This window comes from Gobio gobio (assembly GCF_949357685.1).
Source record: "Gobio gobio genome assembly, chromosome: 14".
In the NCBI taxonomy this organism is placed as follows: domain Eukaryota; kingdom Metazoa; phylum Chordata; class Actinopteri; order Cypriniformes; family Gobionidae; genus Gobio; species Gobio gobio.
In genome coordinates this window covers 54,312,927-54,332,178 of record NC_137107.1, presented here as the reverse complement: position 1 = coordinate 54,332,178, position 19,252 = coordinate 54,312,927, and the positions used below count along the sequence as shown (strand labels likewise).

At 46.3% G+C, this 19,252-nt stretch overlaps 1 protein-coding gene across 7 annotated transcripts in view; it reads right to left on the bottom strand.

Annotated features, from left to right (window-relative positions):
* The window catches only part of aff1 (AF4/FMR2 family, member 1), a 64,474-nt gene that overhangs the window by 23,560 nt on the left and 21,662 nt on the right, over positions 1–19,252 (bottom strand). For 5 of the 7 annotated variants that reach the window (XM_079835865.1, XM_079835867.1, XM_079835869.1 and 2 more), the window contains 8 exons: positions 13,506–13,629; positions 13,356–13,435; positions 13,207–13,270; positions 12,987–13,123; positions 8,955–9,026; positions 8,736–8,829; positions 8,612–8,646; positions 8,076–8,221 (listed from right to left, as the gene is read on the bottom strand). In XM_079835865.1, the coding sequence (XP_079691991.1) occupies positions 8,076–8,221; positions 8,612–8,646; positions 8,736–8,829; positions 8,955–9,026; positions 12,987–13,123; positions 13,207–13,270; positions 13,356–13,435; positions 13,506–13,629 (752 nt within the window). Of the gene's footprint in view, positions 1–8,075; positions 8,222–8,611; positions 8,647–8,735; positions 8,830–8,954; positions 9,027–11,486; positions 11,532–11,714; positions 13,124–13,206; positions 13,271–13,355; positions 13,436–13,505; positions 13,630–19,252 lie in introns of those variants that run through there. The other 2 variants (XM_079835866.1, XM_079835871.1) reach the window with 2 other exon arrangements.

The window sequence follows — 19,252 nt, the reverse complement described above, 5'->3', positions numbered from 1 at the left end:
CTGACTAACCCCTGCCCGACGCTGACTAACCCCTGCCCGACGCTGACTAACCCCTGCCCGACGCTGACTAACCCCTGCCCGACGCTGACTAACCCCTGCCCGACGCTGACTAACCCCTGACGCAGACTAACCCCTGACGCAGACTAACCCCTGACGCACACTAACCCCTGACGCAGACTAACCCCTGACGCTGACTAACATCTGACGCAGACCAACCCCTAACTCCTGACGCTGACTAACCCCTGACGCAGACTAACCCCTGACGCTGACTAACCCCTGACGCTGACTAACCCCTGACGCAGACTAACCCCTGACGCAGACTAACCCCTGACGCAGACTAACCCCTGACGCAGACTAACCCCTGACGCAGACTAACCCCTGACGCAGACTAACCCCTGACGCAGACTAACCCCTGACGCAGACTAACCCCTGACGCTGACTAACCCCTGACGCTGACTAACCCCTGACGCTGACTAACCCCTGACGCTGACTAACCCCTGACGCTGACTAACCCCTGACGCAGACTAACCCCTAACCCCTTGACGCAGATTAACCCCTGACGCAGACTAACCCCTGACGCAGACTAACCCCTGACGCTGACTAACCCCTGACGCTGACTAACCCCTGACGCTGACTAACCCCTGACGCTGACTAACCCCTGACGCTGACTAACCCCTGACGCTGACTAACCCCTGACGCTGACTAACCCCTGACGCTGACTAACCCCTGACGCTGACTAACCCCTGACGCTGACTAACCCCTGACGCTGACTAACCCCTGACGCTGACTAACCCCTGACGCTGACTAACCCCTGACGCTGACTAACCCCTGACGCTGACTAACCCCTGACGCTGACTAACCCCTGACGCTGACTAACCCCTGACGCTGACTAACCCCTGACGCTGACTAACCCCTGACGCTGACTAACCCCTGACGCTGACTAACCCCTGACACTGACTAACCCCTGACACTGACTAACCCCTGACACTGACTAACCCCTGACACTGACTAACCCCTGACACTGACTAACCCCTGACACTGACTAACCCCTGACACTGACTAACCCCTGACACTGACTAACCCCTGACACTGACTAACCCCTGACACTGACTAACCCCTGACACTGACTAACCCCTGACACTGACTAACCCCTGACACTGACTAACCCCTGACACTGACTAACCCCTGACACTGACTAACCCCTGACACTGACTAACCCCTGACACTGACTAACCCCTGACACTGACTAACCCCTGACACTGACTAACCCCTGACACTGACTAACCCCTGACACTGACTAACCCCTGACACTGACTAACCCCTGACACTGACTAACCCCTGACACTGACTAACCCCTGACACTGACTAACCCCTGACACTGACTAACCCCTGACACTGACTAACCCCTGACACTGACTAACCCCTGACACTGACTAACCCCTGACACTGACTAACCCCTGACACTGACTAACCCCTGACACTGACTAACCCCTGACACTGACTAACCCCTGACACTGACTAACCCCTGACACTGACTAACCCCTGACACTGACTAACCCCTGACACTGACTAACCCCTGACACTGACTAACCCCTGACACTGACTAACCCCTGACACTGACTAACCCCTGACACTGACTAACCCCTGACGCTGACTAACCCCTGACGCTGACTAACCCCTGACGCTGACTAACCCCTGACGCAGACTAACCCCTGACGCAGACTAACCCCTGCCCGACGCTGACTATCCCCTGCCCGACGCTGACTAACCCCTGCCCAACGCTGACTAACCCCTGCCCGACGCTGACTAACCCCTGACGCTGACTAACCCCTGCCCGACACTGACTAACCCCTGCCCGACGCTGACTAACCCCTGCCCGACGCTGACTAACCCCTGCCCGACGCTGACTAACCCCTGCCCGACGCTGACTAACCCCTGCCCGACACTGACTAACCCCTGACGCTGACTAACCCCTGACGCTGACTAACATCTGACACTGACTAACCCCTGACACTGACTAACCCCTGACACTGACTAACCCCTGACACTGACTAACCCCTGACACTGACTAGCCCCTGACACTGACTAACCCCTGACACTGACTAACCCCTGACACTGACTAACCCCTGACACTGACTAGCCCCTGACACTGACTAACCCCTGACACTGACTAACCCCTGACACTGACTAACCCCTGACACTGACTAACCCCTGACACTGACTAACCCCTGACACTGACTAACCCCTGACACTGACTAACCCCTGACACTGACTAACCCCTGACGCTGACTAACCCCTGACGCTGACTAACCCCTGACGCTGACTAACCCCTGACGCTGACTAACATCTGACACTGACTAACCCCTGACACTGACTAACCCCTGACACTGACTAACCCCTGACACTGACTAACCCCTGACACTGACTAGCCCCTGACACTGACTAACCCCTGACACTGACTAACCCCTGACACTGACTAACCCCTGACACTGACTAACCCCTGACACTGACTAACCCCTGACACTGACTAACCCCTGACACTGACTAACCCCTGACACTGACTAACCCCTGACGCTGACTAACCCCTGACGCTGACTAACCCCTGACGCTGACTAACCCCTGACGCTGACTAACCCCTGACGCTGACTAACCCCTGACGCTGACTAACCCCTGACGCTGACTAACCCCTGACGCTGACTAACCCCTGACGCTGACTAACCCCTGACGCTGACTAACCCCTGACGCTGACTAACCCCTGACGCTGACTAACCCCTGACGCTGACTAACCCCTGACGCTGACTAACCCCTGACGCTGACTAACCCCTGACGCTGACTAACCCCTGACGCAGACTAACCCCTGACGCAGACTAACCCCTGCCCGACGCTGACTATCCCCTGCCCGACGCTGACTAACCCCTGCCCAACGCTGACTAACCCCTGCCCGACGCTGACTAACCCCTGACGCTGACTAACCCCTGCCCGACACTGACTAACCCCTGCCCGACGCTGACTAACCCCTGCCCGACGCTGACTAACCCCTGCCCGACGCTGACTAACCCCTGACGCTGACTAACCCCTGCCTGACACTGACTAACCCCTGACGCTGACTAACCCCTGACGCTGACTAACATCTGACGCAGACTAACCCCTGACGCAGACTAACCCCTGCCCGACGCTGACTAACCCCTGCCCGACGCTGACTAACCCCTGACGCTGACTAACCCCTGCCTGACACTGACTAACCCCTGACGCTGACTAACCCCTGACGCAGACTAACCCCTGACGCAGACTAACCCCTGACGCAGACTAACCCCTGACGCACACTAACCCCTGACGCACACTAACCCCTGACGCACACTAACCCCTGACGCACACTAACCCCTGACGCACACTAACCCCTGACGCACACTAACCCCTGACGCACACTAACCCCTGACGCACACTAACCCCTGACGCAGACTAACCCCTGACGCAGACTAACCCCTGACGCTGACTAACATCTGACGCAGACCAACCCCTAACCCCTGACGATGACTAACCCCTGACGCAGACTAACCCCTGACGCTGACTAACCCCTGACGCTGACTAACCCCTGACGCAGACTAACCCCTGACGCAGACTAACCCCTGACGCAGACTAACCCCTGACGCAGACTAACCCCTGACGCAGACTAACCCCTGACGCAGACTAACCCCTTGACGCAGACTAACCCCTAACCCCTTGACGCAGACTAACCCCTGACGCAGACTAACCCCTGACGCTGACTAACCCCTGACGCTGACTAACCCCTGACGCTGACTAACCCCTGACGCTGACTAACCCCTGACGCTGACTAACCCCTGACGCTGACTAACCCCTGACGCTGACTAACCCCTGACGCAGACTAACCCCTGACGCAGACTAACCCCTGACGCAGACTAACCCCTGACGCAGACTAACCCCTGACGCAGACTAACCCCTGACGCAGACTAACCCCTTGACGCAGACTAACCCCTAACCCCTTGACGCAGACTAACCCCTGACGCAGACTAACCCCTGACGCAGACTAACCCCTGACGCTGACTAACCCCTGACGCTGACTAACCCCTGACGCTGACTAACCCCTGACGCTGACTAACCCCTGACGCTGACTAACCCCTGACGCTGACTAACCCCTGACGCTGACTAACCCCTGACGTTGACTAACCCCTGACGCTGACTAACCCCTGACTAACCCCTGACGCTGACTAACCCCTGACGCAGACTAACCCCTGACGCTGACTAACCCCTGACGCTGACTAACCCCTGACGCTGACTAACCCCTGACGCTGACTAACCCCTGACGCTGACTAACCCCTGACGCTGACTAACCCCTGACGCTGACTAACCCCTGACGCTGACTAACCCCTGACGCTGACTAACCCCTGACGCTGACTAACCCCTGACGTTGACTAACCCCTGACGCTGACTAACCCCTGACTAACCCCTGACGCTGACTAACCCCTGACGCAGACTAACCCCTGACGCAGACTAACCCCTGACGCAGACTAACCCCTGACGCAGACTAACCCCTGACGCAGACTATCCCCTGACGCAGACTAACCCCTGACGCAGACTAACCCCTGACGCAGACTAACCCCTGCCCGACGCTGACTAACCCCTGCCTGACGCTGACTAACCCCTGACGCTGACTAACCCCTGCCTGACACTGACTAACCCCTGACGCTGACTAACCCCTGCCTGACGCTGACTAACCCCTGACGCTGACTAACCCCTGACGCTGACTAACCCCTGACGCTGACTAACCCGACTTGACGCTGACTAACCCCTGACTTGACGCTGACTAACCCCTGACTTGACGCTGACTAACCCGACTTGACGCTGACTTGACGCTGACTAACCCCTGACTTGACGCTGACTAACATCTGACGCTGACTAACATCTGACGCAGACTAACCCCTGACGCAGACTAACCCCTGACGCAGACTAACCCCTGACTAACCCCTGACGCTGACTAACCCCTGACGCAGACTAACCCCTGACGCAGACTAACCCCTGACGCAGACTAACCCCTGACGCAGACTAACCCCTGACGCAGACTATCCCCTGACGCAGACTAACCCCTGACGCAGACTAACCCCTGACGCAGACTAACCCCTGCCCGACGCTGACTAACCCCTGCCTGACGCTGACTAACCCCTGACGCTGACTAACCCCTGCCTGACACTGACTAACCCCTGACGCTGACTAACCCCTGCCTGACGCTGACTAACCCCTGACGCTGACTAACCCCTGACGCTGACTAACCCCAGACGCTGACTAACCCGACTTGACGCTGACTAACCCCTGACTTGACGCTGACTAACCCCTGACTTGACGCTGACTAACCCGACTTGACGCTGACTTGACGCTGACTAACATCTGACGCTGACTAACATCTGACGCAGACTAACCCCTGACGCAGACTAACCCCTGACGCAGACTAACCCCTGACGCTGACTAACCCCTAACCCCTGACGCAGACTAACCCCTGACGCAGACTAACCCCTGACGCAGACTAACCCCTGACGCAGACTAACCCCTGACGCAGACTAACCCCTGACGCAGACTAACCCCTGACGCAGACTAACCCCTGACGCAGACTAACCCCTGACGCAGACTAACCCCTGACGCAGACTAACCCCTGACGCAGACTAACCCCTGACGCAGACTAACCCCTGACGCAGACTAACCCCTGACGCAGACTAACCCCTGACGCAGACTAACCCCTGACGCAGACTAACCCCTGACGCAGACTAACCCCTGACGCAGACTAACCCCTGACGCTGACTAACCCCTGACGCTGACTAACCCCTGACACTGACTAACCCCTGACACTGACTAACCCCTGACACTGACTAACCCCTGACACTGACTAACCCCTGACACTGACTAACCCCTGACACTGACTAACCCCTGACACTGACTAACCCCTGACACTGACTAACCCCTGACACTGACTAACCCCTGACACTGACTAACCCCTGACACTGACTAACCCCTGACACTGACTAACCCCTGACACTGACTAACCCCTGACACTGACTAACCCCTGACACTGACTAACCCCTGACACTGACTAACCCCTGACACTGACTAACCCCTGACACTGACTAACCCCTGACACTGACTAACCCCTGACGCAGACTAACCCCTGACACTGACTAACCCCTGACACTGACTAACCCCTGACACTGACTAACCCCTGACGCTGACTAACCCCTGACACTGACTAACCCCTGACGCAGACTAACCCCTGACACTGACTAACCCCTGACACTGACTAACCCCTGACACTGACTAACCCCTGACACTGACTAACCCCTGACACTGACTAACCCCTGACACTGACTAACCCCTGACACTGACTAACCCCTGACACTGACTAACCCCTGACACTGACTAACCCCTGACACTGACTAACCCCTGACACTGACTAACCCCTGACACTGACTAACCCCTGACACTGACTAACCCCTGACACTGACTAACCCCTGACACTGACTAACCCATGACACTGACTAACCCCTGACACTGACTAACCCATGACACTGACTAACCCCTGACACTGACTAACCCCTGACACTGACTAACCCCTGACACTGACTAACCCCTGACACTGACTAACCCCTGACACTGACTAACCCCTGACACTGACTAACCCCTGACACTGACTAACCCCTGACACTGACTAACCCCTGACACTGACTAACCCCTGACACTGACTAACCCCTGACACTGACTAACCCCTGACACTGACTAACCCCTGACACTGACTAACCCCTGACACTGACTAACCCCTGACGCAGACTAACCCCTGACACTGACTAACCCCTGACGCTGACTAACCCCTGACACTGACTAACCCCTGACGCAGACTAACCCCTGACACTGACTAACCCCTGACGCAGACTAACCCCTGACACTGACTAACCCCTGACACTGACTAACCCCTAACACTGACTAACCCCTGACACTGACTAACCCCTGACACTGACTAACCCCTGACACTGACTAACCCCTGACACTGACTAACCCCTGACAACGACTAACCAATTACTACTACCATTAGTACACTTCTTTTTTAATTAATGGCCATTTTACACATATTGTATAAAGTAAAATCAAATCATTATGTTGTATCATTCATAACACAGGCTAGTTGAGATGTTCACTGATGTCCACTACAGTGAAATGTAACAATAAAAGCCCAATTTATCCGCACAGAGTATCATATCACCAAGCTTTTTGGTGGTATTAACAATTTATTCTGAAGTAATATATCCATCAGTGCTCTTTAAAGTACAGCTTAAAAATTTCAAGAATTTACTATAGGGCTATACCAATCAAATTAAATAATTTACAGTGAAAAATCACAACTGAAAAAATAATGTTATGAGATTAATGTTTTAAATAACATTTTGAATAGGCCTATACGAATAAGAAATGTTTGAACACACATTTAAATGCACTAAAGCACCAGTAGATGGCGATAAGTCACTTCATCTCAACCGACTGGTTCAAACGTGTGGCTGGGAGAACTTCTGCGCTCAACTTTGTTTGGAACTATTTTCGTTGAACAAAACAGTGAATATTGTGTCTAAAACGTAAGTAACTTTACTACTTGTTTGTTGATTTGTAATGTAACGCGCACTCGTGAAAATACCCTCGTCATGGTATATTATTAAACCACAGGACTATATTATAAATAAACTAAACATATTGCAGTTTTACCTTCGTGTGTTTCTTCTGTGAATTTCTTTACGTTTGCCATTACGCTCATTTTCTCACCAACAGCCTCAACACACAGTTTGTCCAATGATAGCCGTCCCTGTGTCCCTCAGACCAGAAAAATTTACCCGATAATGTGACCAATAATATTTAAGACCCATCGAATCTGAATTCAAGACTTTAAGACTTAAGGCCTTATTTAAAGAAAACCTTATTTAAGACATTTTAAGACTTTTTAAGGACCCGCGGCCACCCTGCAAGAGAGGACAAACATACTCCGAAAGACAGATTTAGCTCAGCTTCCTGTGACCTTTGACCCTTCTTACCGCTGCCCGAGTGTGTGAGGAGGTCGGCCTGCTCCCAGATCTCATGAGCGTTCAGGAAGAGCGTCGTGATGCTGATGTAGGACACCGCCACCTGCTGGACCGGCTGAGGAATGACCAGCGAGCCGCCCGCGGGCGCCAGCGAACTCCTGCACACACACACACACACACACACACACACACACACACACACACACACACACACACACACACACACAGACACACACACACACACACACACACACACACACAGACACACACACACAGACACACACACACACACAGACACACACAGACACACACAGACACACACAGACACACACAGACACACACACACACACACACACACACACACACACACACACACACACACACACACACACACACACACACAGACACACAGACACACACACACACACACAGACACACACACACACACACACAGACACAGACACACACACACACAGACACACACACAGACACGTCAGGAGCAGGAAACGCATCACTCTGAGGCGATGGGTTGTGATGAGGACACTCACTTCGACACGGAGGGAGACGCAGACCATGACGAGCTCTGAAAACACACACACACACACACACACCATGAGTGACCCGTCTGAACGAGTGTGAGGAGAAACTACAGAGAAGACTGAAGACACACACTCTGAAATGATCCGCCAGTGTCCGCGAGTGTGTGAGCGCCGACTCCTTTCTGAAGCGGAACATGGCCATCTGCAGCAGAGACTGACAGCGCAGACTGCAGAACACACACACACACACACACACACGTCTTGAGTCTCTGCAGAACACACACACACATCTGAGTCTCTGCAGAACACACACACACACACACACACACACACGTCTCAGTCTCAGTCTCACCACAGGATGTAGAAGTCTCTCTCATGGGCCGTGGCTGAAGGATCTGTGTAGTTCCTCAGTTTGAGAATAAACCTGAGCAGACAGAACTGACATCATCACCATCATCATCATCCGTCCATATCTATGTGTGTGTGTGTGTGTGTGTGTGTGTGTGTGTGTGTGTGTGCGTGTGTGTGTGTGTGACAGCTGTGAGTGTGTGTGTGTGTGTGTGTGTGTGACAGCTGTGAGTGTGTGTGTGTGTGTGTGTGTGTCAGCTGTGAGTGTGTGTGTGTGTGTGTGTGTGTGTGTGTGTGTCAGCTGTGAGTGTGTGTGTGTGTGTGTGTGTGTGTGTGTGTGTGTGTGTGTGTGTGTGTGTGTGTGTGTGTGTGTGTGTGTGTGTGTGAGCTGTGAGTGTGTGTGTGTGTGTGTGTGTGTGTGTGTGTGTGTGTGTGTGTGTGTGTGTGTGTGTGTGTGTGTGTGTGTGTGAGCTGTGAGTGTGTGTGTGTGTGTGTGTGTGTGTGTGTGTTAGTGTTGGCGTTTGGTAGTTTGTCCACCAGAGGGCGCTCTACAACACCAGCTGAGCCAGAGTCATGTGTTCAGAGCGGAGATCATCCCTGAAGAGCTGGAGCTGAACCAGACACATGCTGGAATAACATCAGCAGATCATCAGTTCTCGAACTCAAACAGGACAACACTCCAGATGCCAGTCCAGTTCAGCTGCTACACACAAGCCAAGAGTGAAGCTCTAGCCATAGGTGGGTCCAGTTCCTGAGGCTCAGTTTAACTCGATGTGACTGAATAAGATTCTTTAATAGCGTGACAGTTTGACAGCAGACGCATCATCTCTCCCCAGCCCGTTATTCTGAAAAAGTACGTTTTACAATATTTTGCAGTCCATTTCTAAATTATGTCTTATCACAGACTTTAGCCAACTGCAAAGCTAGCTAATGCCATGGCTATCAGTGGAGGACCACTAACATTAATGCGCTTGGAAATCACAACAAACTTATTCTGCCTAAATAAAGTAATGATTACCGTATTTATAACTCATATATGTGTAGTTCCAGTCCCTGCATTGTAAATCATAAGTTAGGCACATGAGGAATGAACGAAAGTGCGTTGCTGACTTCAGACGCAGCATTAACGAGTCACATGATGGATTTGACGAGTCACATGATGGATTTAACGAGTCACATGATGGATTTAACGAGTCACATGATTTGACAGCAAGTTGACATCATACACTCACCTAAAGGATTATTAGGAACACCTGTTCAATTTCTCATTAATGCATTAAAGGTCCCGTTTTTCGTGTTTTTTTGAAGCTTTGATTGGGTTTACAGTGTGCAATATAACATGTGTTCATGTTTCGCGTATAAAAAAACACAGTATTTTTCACACAGTTTACTGATCTGTATACTGCTGTTTTCACTGTCCTCAAAACGGCTTGAGGATTTCCCTGTTCTATGAAGTCCCTCCTTCAGAAACACGTAACGAGTACTGATTGGGCCAGCGGTTCCCGTGTTGTGATTGGACAGCAGCTTAGCACACGCAGAGCGCACGTTACCGGAAAGGTCGCGCCTCTCACCATAACGGGGATGCATGCGCTCAATGATCTCTAAGTGCAGCGGCCCTGGGAAAGCCAAACAAAGGAGACTTGACTCCGGGATGAAAATAACAGCGTCTCGACGACATGGCGACAAACAAACTCTACAAACGCAACCGAATGCAACACTTCCTCTTCTCCACGCGGGAGCAACAAGACCACGCCCCCTTTTTCACGTATTCTTGTGGGCGGAGGTTAGTCGACAAACTGTTCTACTGACGTCATTAAAGCAGGATGTACAGGATGTAGAACAAACCGGCCGCTCGCTGTAGGCTTTGAAAGGGAACTTCTGTTAAATAAAATATCTCGCTTGGCATTGAACTTTGAGCTTTATAATTTTACAGGTATTATTTCTGCTCTAACAGCAACATTACACACTAACTAAAGTTTGAAAAATGGGATCACGAAGAACAGGACCTTTAATCTAATCAACCAATCACATGGCAGTGTCTTCAATGCATTTAGGGGTGTGGTCCTTGTCAAGACAATCTCCTGAACTCCAAACTGAATGTCGGAATGGGAAAGAAAGGAGATTTAAGCAGTTTTGAGCGTGGCATGGTTGTTGGTGCCAGACGGGCCGGTCTGAGTATTTCACAATCTGCTCAGTTACTGGGATTTTCACACACAACCATTTCTAGGGTTTACAAAGAATGGTGTGAAAAGGGAAAAGCATCCAGTATGCGGCAGTCCTGTGGGCGAAAATGCCTTGTTGATGCTAGAGGTCAGAGGTCATGGGCCGACTGATTCAAGCTGATAGAAGAGCAACTTTGACTAAAATAACCACTCGTTACAACCGAGGTCTGCAGCAAAGCATTTGTGAAGCCACAACACACACAACCTTGAGGCGGATGGGCTACAACAGCAGAAGACCCCACCGGGTACCACTCATCTCCACTACAAAGAGGAAAAAGAGGCGACAATTTGCACAAGCTCACCAAAATTGGACAGTTGAAGACTGGAAAAATGTTGCCTGGTCTGATGAGTCTGGATTTCTGTTGAGACATTCAGATGGTAGAGTCAGAATTTGGCGTAAACAGAATGAGAACATGGATCCATCATGCCTTGTTCCCACTGTGCAGGCTGGTGGTGGTGGTGTAATGGTGTGGGGGATGTTTTCTTGGCACACTTTAGGCCCCTTAGTGCCAATTGGGCATGGTTTAAATGCCACGGCCTACCTGAGTATTGTTTCTGCCCATGTCCATCCCTTTATGAGCACCATGTCCCCATCCTCTGATGGCTACTTCCAGCAGGATAATGCACCGTCACAAAGCTCCAATCATTTCAAACTGGTTTCTTGAACATGACAATGAGTTCACTGGACTAAAATGGCCGCCACAGTCAGCAGATCTCAACCCAATAGAGCATCTTTGGGATGTGGTGGAACGGGAGCTTCGTGCCCTGGATGTGCATCCCACAAATCTCCATCAACTGCAGATGCTCTCCTATCAATATGGGCCAACATTTCTAAAGAATGCTTTCAGCAGCTTGTTGAGTCAATGCCACGTAGAATTAAGGCAGTTCTGAAGGCCAAAGGGGGTCAAACACAGTATTAGTGTGTGTTCCTAATAATCCTTTAGGTGAGTGTATATACAGTATTTAAATAAAAGCCGGGGCCTTACCTCTAATAAAAGCCGGGGCCTTTATTTACCTGAACTGCAGAAGGTCAGAGGCTTCTATTAGGGGCAGGCCTGTATTTTGAATTCCATCTATTTGAAAAAAATAATTTTTTTAAATAAACCGTTTTAAATGAAAAGTGTTAGTGTTCCAGAGGACAGATATCATCAGGGGCGCGGGAAGAGGGGTGGTTTCAAAGGATTGCAAATGCAATGCACATTTTTAAGTGGCCCATTGAAAAGTATTATTTATATGCTGAATTGTGTTTTTAAAACATACATGAGGTCATATTGTGACTGTTGCGGTGTGTGCGTAGAAAGAGCTGTAATATTTCCTCCAGTGGAGATCAAGCGCCTTTCTGGAGATCTGTTCATTTCTGAAGCTCATTCCGCTCAACCCAGAACTCAATCTGACATACTGGATCAGATACAGCTCTATCTGAAATACAGAGTAAGAGCTGCCCCTGACTAAAGGTTTTTTTTATTTTCTAGTTGTTCATTTAAGCCGTTGTTCACGCTGCACCGCCGCCTCCATGTCATTGTCTGTTATAGGCTATTTGCTTATTATTTATTAAATCCGGGCAATTTGGTTGATAAAACAAAGATTAAAATTAAGATAAAATTTATACAAAACGAAATTCACTTTAAAGAAAGGCTTTCAACAAAACCAAACTTATTGAAGTGTTATTGAACTTATTGAAGACCCCCGTCTTCTGACATTATGCATCTTATGTGTCCTGTTCACTTTTCAACGTAAATTAAAAAATAACATTATCATATTTAAACTGTGTGTGTGTGTGAGAGTGTGTGTGTGTGTGAGAGTGTGTGTGTGACCTGATCAGATCCAGCGTCTCAGAGAACATGGTGTATGCTGATTTGGGCGTCTGTGGCTCCGTCTCCATGGCGATGGCGCTCTCCACAAACGCCAGCGCGGCCTCCAGATAGCGCAGCGCTTTCGCCATCTTATCCGGCTGAGGACAAACATCGTCAGACCAGGAGTGGTACTCACCGTACACACTGGGGCCAGGGGTCAGGGGTCAGGGGTCATACACACCGTGGCATCTGCTTTGTGCTTCAGCTTTTTGGCTTCCTTCAGATGATCTTCCACAGAGCGTTGCCTGGGGGTCAGAGGTCAGAGAATCATTCTTGTCACAAAGACACACACTCTCACACACACACTCTCACACACACACACACACACACCTGCGGTGGGCCGGCTGTGCTCGAGCATCAGGGTTCTGTGGGTCCTCCAGGAGGGCGGAGCGGCTCTTGCTGGAGTTCTGCTGAACAGAAACGGTTCTTTATGAGTGACGCCACAACAGCCGACATGAGGGTGAAGCTGATGGGCCGCACCTTCCCATGAGCCTCTGCTCTGCTCTGCTGGACGTCAGGAGCCGCTGCTGACCGGCCCTTGAGTCCGGCGTCCTGAGGAACAGCGGAGCCCGGTTTCCTCTTCCTCTTCTTCATCGGTGCGGCTCTGATGGAACAAAACACACTCAGAGATCAGGGACTTCCCACTCCACTTCAGGAGAGCACTGGACGCTCCCATCACACACACACACACACACACACACACACACACACACACTTTTATGTGTATGCCACAGTAAAGAGATGTGTTTTTAGTCTAGTTTTAAACTGACAGAGTGTGTCTGCTTCCCGAACAATGCTAGGAAGAGTTCCAGACTTTAGGAGATAAATATTCTATAGAAACACGAGAAAGGCCTTTCACATCATTTACAAACGAATACATTTCTAACTAATTCTAATGGTAAGAGGTAAAAAGATTTTGGACCGAATGAGAGATACACAAGCCCAACGTCGATACAGTTCCAATTCAAATAAATTAATTTAGGCTTGGTGTTTAAAATAAATGTTGTTTGTAATAAATGGCACAATATATAGACTATTTTTATACAGGCTTCCATGAATATTTTTATTATATGGTTACTTATATTTTCCATTCTTGTTGTTTTCTGAATACCATTAATTTAAGGAATTGTCATACAGTGATGGGGAAGTAAAATACGCATAGCCTACGTGTTAATAGTGTTTATAATGCTAATGTTGTATTTTATTTAGCGGGGTTTTACACTACTTCTGAATGTAGGCTAGTAATAAAAAGCAGTTTTTACAACAATGCAACGCTCGCGTGTTTCTCTCTCAACATGACCCGGCGTCGTGTGAATTACACTCTGTGCGACTTTTCTGGCAAATACGGTCAATTATAAAATGTGCTGTATTATTACTAAATGCATAGGATGTGTTATAGGCTATACATATTGTGTTAATTATCCCCACACACATTAACTTTGGGCTTAACCCTCTCGAGTCGGCAGATGCGCCGGCGCGATCGGCTCGCTTTTTCTTATCAGTGCCCAAGAGATTCAAATAACTCTGTCGTTTTTTATCATTCAGGCAAGTGTTCTACATCATTATAATCTGTTAAGTTTCTATTTTTTTTGTGTACAGTCACAATAAAAACAAAATGTTTTGCTTTTTGCTAAATAAAGAAATCAAACATGATCTGCAGCCTCTCTGTCAAAGACATTCATTCAGATAGTCTTCAGAAAATGACCTCTAGCTCAGTGAATACTTGTCTCACAAACATGAGACATATGTCTAAAGAAACGCTGAAATGTCAGGTTTTAAACACTGTAAACCAAATCAAAAACAAATATTCTGTGTTTATGTAATCTGGTTGAAAAGTGATAGATGTCAGTCACCCGCGAGCCACTTCATTATCCGCTAATGCGGCCACGCCCACAGATCGCTCGCTCTTTCAGATTCAAATACTGACGATCCAGAGTCCACGCCCACATCAACTCATACACACACATCTAGTGAAGCGCTGTAACGTCACTTCAGCGTTTAGCAGTAATCCTGGATTTATTCTGCTCATGAAAAGCTGTTCATCTCTAAGAGCAACTGATTGTAAGGTCAGTTCATTCTGTTAGCATCTGTGAATATTAATATCTGGGAGCATTTTTTTGCTCTCTCATTCAGGAATGGAGCTAATTCATTATGCAGCTGATTATGCGGGTTAGTATGTCCTCTCTGGTGTTATCTCATCATTATTCATTAGCTATCACACCTCCTCGCATAAGGGCTTTGTGAAGAGAAATTGTCTTACAAATGTTAAATCAGTGTATAGTTTTATGTGAATGAGTCGGCTCAATGATCCTCACATAAGTTTGAAGCAAAAACTCTAGGCAAATACACCCTGGAGTCAAAAGTCTTGTGGACACATATCTATTGTGTGTTTTGAGGCCTTAATTAAAAAAAAAATATATATATATATATATATATTTTTTTTTTTTTAATCGTACATAAACATTATTCTCTCAAAAATACAACCATGTTCATACATGTTGCTCAGATATTCTGGTAGCCCAGTTTGTGCTGAACACAGTGTAATTACACTTTTGCCATTAATGTGTTTATAAGCAACAGAAAAAAACACAAATGTCAGAGCATGTCAAAACTTCTAAAGGGCCCCAAAACAGCTCAGACTCCTAGGGGTTAATCTCTGTTATAGCTGCAACTACGGCAGCTGAGAAGGCCATCGAGTTCTTTTGAGGAATTTTCGGGAGCCTGATGAAATCGATATAAACACGTGTTTAATACTCGATGCAGTCACTGCCCTTGGAGTCCAGAATAAAAGACAACATCCCAATCCCATTTAATTAACTTTATCTCCTGGTAATCAATCCTAATTTAACCCCTTAACTGTCACCCCCCTTTTTGAGAATGCACTATCCAAACTTAAAGCACTGGAATATAGACCTAAGTTTGGTCTTGTTTTAAAGCAGATACTGCAGATTATTGCTGAAGTGAAAGCAATTCAAAATATGAAAGTATGAAAAAGTTATGGAAGTTTAAATTTACTGTAAATAAAAAATACTGTACTAAATATTTTTTATTTGATATAAAATATATATTTTACAAAAATGTTTTAATCTAAAATTACTATAAAATCAAAGCCATATGTCTAACCAAGTTTGAAGTTGATATCACAAAAATTTAAGTCCTCATGAGATGTTATTTAGGCGCTGTACCACAAATATCCACCGGGTGTCACACACATTCCATTGATTGTTTTTTTGATACATTTTCCTGTAAATTTCTGTCGAAATGTCACTTCCATCACAAAACGGTCACCAAATATGGAACCTTGAGACTCAGACCTTTCCGACGATATGTGTTGTCAAGATTAGAAAAGATTTTGATTATAAAGTAGTTAAAATAAATGTTGCAATATGAAACATGACCCCGTCCACTAGGGGGAGGAGCCCACTAGAAGAATTTACAGAACCGTCCGATTTTTCAAAACGTTTTTTCACAGAATTAATTTTCAGTTTGTAAGCTTTCGAATGATACCTAATTTATGATAATTACTAAAATATATGATACGAAAAAAAACAGCGATCAAAAAGAGTGCCAGCCAGGCGTCCCGCCAGCGGTGAGAGTTCAGAGGTTAAATCATTTTATATCTAGTTCTTACTTTTTTAATACCTTGTATTTTCTTTTAAATTTTTATGTAAAAGCACTTAATTAGCATATATGAAATTTGGTATATAAATAAACTTGCCTTGCAATGAAGCTAAAAATATAAATAAATACATCATGTTGATATATATATATATATCTATCAAGAAGATCTGTAATAATTACTGGTTCTTTATATAATGTTCCCCTGATTCTAGCGAATATTTATGCCCCCAATTGGGACGATGTATTGTTTATAAAATCTATCTTAACTAATCTTTCCACTTTGACCACACATAAATTAATACTAGGAGGAGACTTTAACTATCGCTCTTCAAAAACACCTTATAACTTAACCAAATCTGCCATGTTTATTAATACTTTTTTGGAGACGTATAAATTCTCAGATCCCTGGCGTTTCTTATATCCAAATGTTAAACAATTCTCTTTTTTTTCCCCCAGTGCATCGTTCATATTCACGAATCGACAATTTTTTGATAGACGATAAACTTTTAATCTCTCTAATTGACTGTAAATATGAATCTATTGTCATTTCATATCACAGTCCAGTGGTTTTAAAATGAGCTTTTCCCAAATCACCAATCCGGAAGGCATGGCGATTTAATAATTAAATTCTTTCCGATTCATCGTTTGTTGATTTTATTTATCTTTATCTTATCAATAATACCCCAGATATCAGCAAAGCCACACTTCAGGAGTCTATAAAGCTTACATTAGGGGAGAAATTCTCATTTTCATCGTGGCAAAGGAAAAATAGAAACCAGCAACTAAATTATCTTATCAGATTAAACAACTGGACTTGAAATTTGCCCAAATCAACCCCTTCGCTGAAGTTGTAAAAGAAAGAATAAAGCTGCAGACAGAGATTGATCTATTAACATTACTTTCAATCTCGCTCTAAACTACATGAACACTCCGATAAATCTGGAAAAACTTTTACACAACAAATGAGGCAATATAAAACTAAAAATATTATAGCATCTATTCGTAGAAATGATGGCAAGATCACAAAAGAATTTGAAATAAATTTGGCCTTTAAACAATTCTATACATCTCTATATTCATCTGAAATTGACTATAACCCTTCTGAACTTAACTCTTAACTCTTTTAACTCCCAAATTCCCTTTAACGATAATGCTGAATTGGAGAAAATTCTAAATTTAGAAGAACTTAATGTAGCTCTCTCAAACATGCAAAACTCAAAAGCTCCAGGGCCAAAAAAAGGGAAAAGGAAAAAAAGGAAGGAAAAAAATATATATTGTGTGTATAAAGTCAGAATTGAATTGTGCGATATAAAGTCAGAATTGTGTGTATAAAGTCAGAATTGCGTGTATAAAGTGAGAATTGTCTGTATAAAGTCAGAATTGCGTGTCAGAATTGCGTGTATAAAGTATAAAGTCAGAATTGTGTGTATAAAGTCAGAATTGTGTGATAGTCAGATTTGAATTGTGATATAAAGCCAGAATTGTGTGTATAAAGTCAGAATTGTGTGATAGTCAGATTTGAATTGTGATATAAAGCCAGAATTGTGTGTATAAAGTCAGAATTGTGTGATAGTCAGAGTTGAATTGTGTGTATAAAGTCAGAATTGTGTGATATAAAGTCAGAATTGTGTGATATAAAGTCAGAATTGTGTGATATAAAGTCAGAATTGTGTGATATAAAGTCAGAATTGTGATAGTCAGAGTTGAATTGTGTGATATAAAGTCAGAATTGTGTGATAGTCAGAGTTGAATTGTGTGATATAAAGTCAGAATTGTGTGATAGTCAGAGTTGAATTGTGTGATATAAAGTCAGAATTGTGTGATAGTCAGAGTTGAATTGCGTGATATAAAGTCAGATTTGTGTATAAAGTCAGAATTGTGTGTATAAAGTCCAAAAAAGAGAAGGAAAAAAGGAAAAGGGAAAAAAAAGAAAAAAAAAATAGCCTTTTTGACAATGACTTGTGTTTAGAAATAGCCCCTCTCTTTTTTTTATTTGTTCTGTCGTTGTTTTCTGTTTAGTTATTAACTTTTGTATTTTGACTACATTTGTAATTACATGGATGTGTATACTCTCTTTCCCCTACGAGAGTTTTGTATTTTGCTGTTTTTTGTCAATATAAAAATAAAAAAAAGCCAGATGGCCAATTCAAAGGGCCAGATGGTTTCACGGTAGAATTGTTTGAAATGTTTGAAGGGAAACGAATGCCTCTGCTACTGCTGTATTAGAGGAATCATTCTCTAGAGGACGTCTCCCGCACGGTTTATCAAGCGACACTTTCGGTATTACATAAGAAAGGAGAAGACCCTCTGAGCTGTAGCTCGGCCTATAGCTGTGCTCAATGTGGACTGTGAAATATTGGCAAAGATTCTAGCCTTAAGACTGGAGAACATTCTCCCTACTATCTTAGCTCCAGATCAGACTGGCTTCATTAAAAAATTAATATACGCAGAGTTTTCTATATAATTTATTCCCCTGACTCTAATAAGCATATACCTGTAGTTTTAATATCTTTAGATGCTGAAAAAGCTTTTGATAGAGTGGAGTGGAGCTAGAGAGGTTTGGTGCGGGTCAAAATTGTTTGTCCTGGATACAACTTTTATATGCT